Genomic DNA, 6,381 nt, shown 5'->3' with positions numbered 1-6,381 from the left:
GCAAGGATACGTAAGTCCATACCAGTTAAGCTGCCGAGCCTCTCCACCGACCTTATGCTTTGCTTTTAAAGGCGAAGACTTTTCGTTGCGAGCCTTTCCGGGTTTCTGTGACCGAGAGTGCTGCTGCGTAGCTGTCCTCTAGCCGAATAGGCCAACCAAACACAGAGCAGGAAGCGCGCCTCTGCATTCCACGACCAGATGGCGCTCGCCTTCGTGCAACCGCGCAAGCCAACGTCTGTAACGTTGTCTAGTTATGTTGGCGCAGGCGGCGGCGCAGGCCGTGCGGAGCACGAAAAAAAAAAAGAACCAGAAGGCTTGCCTTCGTACGTCCGCGGCAGCCTGAATAAAGCCTTCCGTGTCAATTGGTACGGACATTCGATAAACACAAACTCGTGCTTCGGCTCTTTATGCACGCGCACTAAGCTGCGCTGTATATAGATGCCAACTCGTTGCATTTGCTGCATTTGTTAACAGCTTTTGAGTTGTAAGGCCAACATTGTAAGCTGCGCGCTAACCTCGCCGTGGCACCGCGGTTGTATGGCGCTGCACCATTTTGCAGCTTTTCTAGGCGGGGAAGTTAACCTGCAGAACATCCCATATGTTCACCGTCGGATTTAGTCCATCACTCACACGCTCGTCAGCAATCTTCAGTAATAATAACTGTAATGCAAAATAATAATACATTGCACTTGTAGCAGGTAGCCCACTTCCGGCATGCTGCGCGAGGCCTGGAAGATATAAATAAGATGGCCGTTTATTTCCTTTTAGGGAGCATGCAAAAAAGAAGAAAGCCTTTGAACTAATGGTCAAACTAATGGAGGCTCATTCTCATCTCTGATTGCCGGATGTGTAAGGAATTTTAATGGCTACCGAACCATTAATGAAACCTCTGCAGGTCTACGATATCCCACACGAGGTCTTTAAGCTGGTGTCCACTTCCTTCTGGGAGGAGTGCACCGCGGTCGAGGCGCAAGTCATGCTGGCCATCGCCAGCTCGGTGATGGCCGAAACTGCGGGCCAGCGGGTGCTCGTCCAAGTCATGGCGCCAGTCGTGGTGAACATCGTGAGTGGAATGTAGCCATCACAAGAGCGTCATCTACACGTCTGGGCACACCCGGCGACGAGCACGGGTTAAGCGGAGTCTGCCTCAGGGGTCATGCAGCAGCGCACGATTTGTGAGATCAGGGCTGCATTATAGCTGCATGCATCCTTAAACCTGATATAGATTCATCTCGCAACAAGTTTCCCTACGCCACCGCTGCCGCAAGGGATGCCCGTATAGGAGCAGTCCTAGCGGACCGAAGGGCAACTTCAGTCCTGGCGGACTGCAGGACTGCAGGACTCCGCTAGGACTGCAACTGCAGTCCTAGCGGACTGAGGGGCAACTATAGGAGTATATAATGCGACTGTCGAGTTTGTTATAAAAATTACTAGAGGTAACATTGGCGCTAGTGAGAGCTTCAAGTATGGTGGTTCAGCCAGCACGAGAATGGAGGCTAGCTGATGGAGTCGTCTAGACTCGTTCTTTCTGAGATCAAAAGGCTTTCTGACTCTGCAAAATGATTATCTAAATTAAATTTTGCCTTAAAAATGACATGATTTGCAGTGATCGTGGCTGAGGTCTCAGATACTGTGCGCATTATTTGTGCGTTTAGAAAAATAGCATTGCTTCAAAATTTAGGCCAATCGAGAAAAAATGAAGTGTAAAGTGAACAAAGCCACAAAAAGTCTGAAGGCATAAGCATGAAAATCAAACAAATTTTCGTGTACTAACTATTATTTCCATACAAGCTGAACGATCTCAGCGCTAAAGTTGCCTCTAGTAATTTTAGTAATACACGGTATGAGTTAGACCACGTGGGTTAGTTAGACCATGGTCTCCGAGATTTGCGGCACGCGTTGAGAAAAGCGTGCTCCTCCCAAAAACAAAACAAGAAGGAGGGGGCGAGAGAGAGAGAGAGAGACAGTGAAAGCCCACCATCCATCCCACTGCTCTTCGTGAAATATTTCCTTTACGAAGTCGCCATCGGTATGTGAAAGCACTGCCCCAGGTGATCAGCAAGATCGAGAGTAGTGCAGTCACCCACTACGCGCACCAATAAAGCCGTGATGTCGAGTAGTGCGGATGGAGGAGGCATCTCACGGCATAGCTAGACGGACCGTTTGTCCTCGTCCTGTAGTCTCCTTTCGCATCCTTTGTATCCATGTCCTTGCCTTCGTCTTGCTCAGGCACAACCATATCTCGGAAATTCGTCAGCCATGTCGGTGGAGCTTTTGTTCCTCGAGTGGATGTGATACCAATTGTAAAAGGATCGTGCGAGTTGACGGAGGACGTGCGAACATGCCGTTCTCGACGGAATTAGCTCAGGTGGGCCACAGGACATCTTTCTTGATCACCCGCATTTTTTATGTTTACGGAAAATAAAATAAGCAAACAATAAACGTGTTGACGGAATCATACTAGCGGCTGCGAAAGGCGACGCGGCAATGCATCAGTGCGAGAAAGAAAGAGACAGAAACAATAAAAGATGGTCAGAAACTCGGAGTAATAGCAAACGACGACGGCTGGCAGCGACGGCGGTTTGCCTGATGGCGTCCACTTTTTTGCGCCGTTGGTTCATTGGCTGTTCACATCAACAAAAGCAAAAGCAAAACCATGTATAGAGAGATAAAAAGAAGGGAGGTGGACGCATAATGCTTCCCGATCAAGAATGTGTGTACCTCTGTGTGATCCTGCCACGTGATCCCTCTCCGCAGGCAGAGGTACAGCGCGTCCACCCGACGTATTACGCGATTCCGGTGATCGTGGGCGCCTCATCCAACGTCATCATGCCGGCGTCGGCCCCGCTCGCCCTGCTGCACGAATTGGCGCGGGTGTCCTTCTGGAGGCTGGTACGTGTCCCACTTCCCACGCGGTTCACCGCAATTCCCTTAAACGGGTACTGGGTGTTACCACACACACAAAAAAAAATTGTTTTCTTTTGGTATCTTCGTGGCATGGATAGCCGTGTATACCCGGTAAATTACGATATTGAGAGCGCAACGAATAATTACGTTATCTTTCAAAGACCGATCTAACTGTGTGGAATATGCGGCGCGATCTCCGCAGGAAATGAGTGTAGGGGGACATCTTCATAGTATGCATGGTATCCTTGGCAGTTGCTTATCTCTTAAATTCCGTCTTTCTTGGTTTCAAGGGTACAGTATAATCTTCATTGGTAATGGTCACAGAAATCATCATATCTACAACACTGTGCACTATATGACAATTCCCCAGCGGGCAATTCCTGCCCTAATTTCCTTTTAATTACGAAACACAAGAATGGCCGTAAACAAAAATTTGCTTGGTAGATCGTCACTGTGTGCGTCGTATTCTTTGCAGTTGCTTATCCCTTAAAGTGTAGCAGCCTTGGCTTCAAGGATACAGTAAAGGCTCCATAATTCATTATTACAAAGAATGTTATGCACTATGTCAGAATTCCGCAGTGTAGAGTTGCCACCCCAATTTTTTTACAGGGAAGCTGTTAATGGCTACTTTCCCCACAGTCGGGTCCGCGTGTAGAAAAAAAAAACCAAGAGAGTGCAATGCGGGGCCGACCCACGGCGGAGGTGCAATTCGCCATTAAGGGGTCCACATGCACATCTTCGCGGGTCATCCTCCTTCACAGAGTGGAAGGGCACTGAGTATACTTAAGTTAACGATATTGGACAGTTATAGTAAAGAAAAGGCAGCATATCCAACGAGTTAGAATCGCTATACAGCGAAGCTTTGTTTGAGTGCATAAAGGTTCGATACAGAGTCTCTTGTCCCCAGAAATTGGCAAGTAAAGGTGTCCCCACAAAGTGACAAGGAAAGGTTTATTCAGGCGCTGTGTAGAGGCTAATGCAATGATGCCGCTACCGGTGCCGCGGACGCGCACAGGCAAGCTTTCTGGTTCTTTTTTTTATCGGCATGGCCGGCGCCGCTGCTGTCACAGATGTGGGGAGGCTAGCGCCATCTGGTGGAGGTACAAGGAACCCAGCGGCGGTGATGTCGTGCGCGTCCACCGCTGTGTTGGGTCTTGCCTATTCGGCCAGAGAACAGCCACGTCGCAGCCCTCACGGTCGCGAAAACTGGGCGTGTTTCGCAAATAAAAGCTTCGCTTTTCAAACTATATGCCGCCCTAAATCGAAATTATGCTTCCTAGAGTCGGTAAAACCCAGCTTTCTCTTCTATAGTGCAGCAAATTTCATTCAAGTTAAAATCCGTGCCTCTGTCAAATGTGGAGAGAGCATTTCCGCCTGTCACATGCATTTGAATAGGAAAATCGGGAGTTAGCGCAGGGTAATTCTTCCTCCTAACTGGTCATATATATATATATATATATATATATACACTGAGCAATGCTCCTTCTCCTCCTCTTCTTTTTCAGCTTCTGTTTGGCTTGCTCGCGAAGGCCATCGTCCTGAGCATGGTCATCGTGATGGTCAACGTGGCGGACAAGTACGGCATTCTCAGCGCCCAAACGACTCCGGAATGAGCCGCTACCTTTCACGGATTCATATATTTCGTTTTCGCCCCCAACTGCCATTTGCTACGTCGTATTGAGGAACGCAGATTTTAGCGCATGAACTGTACACAACTATAACTTTGTTTTCTCTGTTACTGTGGCAACTTCGCAACCAGCCTTTTTGGGACACTCGCCGTTAATGCATCAGCGCCCCACACCCGTCCTGAATCTACTCGTTTATGTGCGTTTTATATTAGTCTTTCCCCCAGTGCTGTTAACCAGTCTGTTTCTGTCTACTTGGCGTTCTCTCCTTTTCTTCTTTCTTTCTTTCTTTATTTTGGTTCAGTTGGACATTCGGTTTCTTTTGAATGTGAATCGATGTTTTCTGGACCTCGTTTATTATTTATTCTTTGTTACTGCACATAGTGAATATAGCCATCGGCTCATCATGAGCTCTGCGTACATTACCACACACTGTGCATCAGGACTGGCGACCTGGACCATCTTTCCTCGAGTCTGCTCAGCGAGGGAGTCTGATGTTGCAAGCCAACTTGCTCTATCGCGTTAAGGAAGCGAATCATACGACTTCCTGCGATGCAGCAGCGGTGAAGAAAATGTTACCAGGGGCAAGAGGTCTCATCACCGCAGCATGGTAACTATATATTCCTACACGAGACACCTATGCCACCAGCATGGACTACCGATGTGTTGCATTGCAGTTGTGGTAAACTGTGTATTACGGCGCAGTCCACGTTAAAGTATAGTGTGCGGTGAGAACTGGATCTCTAGCGCACGCATATATATTCCGTGATGACAATACGTGCGCTTCAATTTTTTTATGTCGGCGAAGGTATTTGGAGAACTTGTCCTACGTGATCGTGAGGCATGGAAGTACATGACCGGGACTTGGACTTGAAACTGGAATGTCATGCGCACGCGTTATGCCTCAGATGCTTTCCCTGCAGAGAAGCATTTTATGCCTTTAACGCCTCAAGGAACCGTTCACGAAATAAAAAAATAATACGCATTTCAGGCCGCACAAAGTGGTGGCAGGGTCATTTCACCTAATAAAATTTAGTTTGCGTTGTCCCCAGGGGTAGCGCGGTGCGAGTGTCTTGTCTGAAGGGTTTCTTGTGTGTGCGGGCCGAACACTCGCTGCCAGCGACCGCATGTTTTAACGTTACAAGGGAATGCACAGCCAAGGTCTCTACACAAGTGACAATGGCACACACAAATGGTCTGCGGCAAGTTCTCGAAACGCCGCCAGACTGTCGCACAACTTTGGCACGCAGTAGTATCGAGTACAAATGAATTGTGGTGGCTGTAAAACTAGGTTGTTTACTACTTGGTCTTTGTAATAATGCCGTCACAAGCTTTAAATTGAAGTGAACTCGAGCTTTTCGGGATGGCGACCCTCTATTTGTTTTATTTATACATAAAAAAGCCAGAAATGAAGCGAAAAATTCCGTAAGTGTGCACTTCCACGAATCTCGTTCGACCCAATCATGACGCCGGACCTCGGACTCGAGAGGCGACAAGATGCAGACTGGTGCCACTACCCCTGCCGCTCTCCGTTCGTCGAACGATCCAAACTTTCGGAGCACGTATCTCGATTTCGATAGAATTAAAGGCCGCAGGTCGGCCATTTTGGCTGACGATAAGTGACGCGAGGGAATGCAATGACTGTACTCATATGGATCATTCTAGGGTCATCGGCGTAGGGAGTAATAATCGAAAGTATCTGGTATATAGGCGAAGGCACGTAAAGGCAGTGGAGAAGGAGAATGTGTCACGAAGTAGGAAGAGCGCAGAGCTGGACGCAGTCAAGGCTAGCGCTCGCTGCCGGGCTATTGGTACAAGACTAGACTGGGTTTGAGGCGGAAAATAAGAC

The 6,381-nt window shown here is 48.3% G+C and overlaps 1 protein-coding gene across 1 annotated transcript; it reads left to right on the top strand.

Moving 5' to 3' along the window:
* Window positions 1-905: 905 nt before the first annotated feature.
* LOC129382912 (uncharacterized) lies at window positions 906-5,759 on the top strand. The gene is made up of 3 exons (XM_072286996.1): window positions 906-1,063; window positions 2,758-2,892; window positions 4,413-5,759. Exons 1-3 carry the CDS (start codon window positions 977-979, stop codon window positions 4,518-4,520), a joined length of 330 nt encoding a protein of 109 aa, XP_072143097.1. The 5' UTR covers window positions 906-976; the 3' UTR covers window positions 4,521-5,759.
* Window positions 5,760-6,381: the final 622 nt, after the last annotated feature.

This window comes from Dermacentor andersoni, chromosome 3 (assembly GCF_023375885.2).
Source record: "Dermacentor andersoni chromosome 3, qqDerAnde1_hic_scaffold, whole genome shotgun sequence".
Lineage (NCBI taxonomy): Eukaryota > Metazoa > Arthropoda > Arachnida > Ixodida > Ixodidae > Dermacentor > Dermacentor andersoni.
The sequence above is the reverse complement of the archived record's forward strand: the minus strand, read 5'-3'. Positions and strand labels throughout refer to the sequence as shown.

Coding starts and splice junctions, on each gene's coding strand:
- LOC129382912 (XM_072286996.1), top strand. CDS start 977: ATGCTGGCCATCGCCAGCTCGGTGATGGCCGAAACTGCGGGCCAGCGG. Junction 1,064..2,757: donor CGCCAGTCGTGGTGAACATC/GTGAGTGGAATG, acceptor CCCTCTCCGCAG/GCAGAGGTACAGCGCGTCCA. Junction 2,893..4,412: donor GGGTGTCCTTCTGGAGGCTG/GTACGTGTCCCA, acceptor CTTCTTTTTCAG/CTTCTGTTTGGCTTGCTCGC.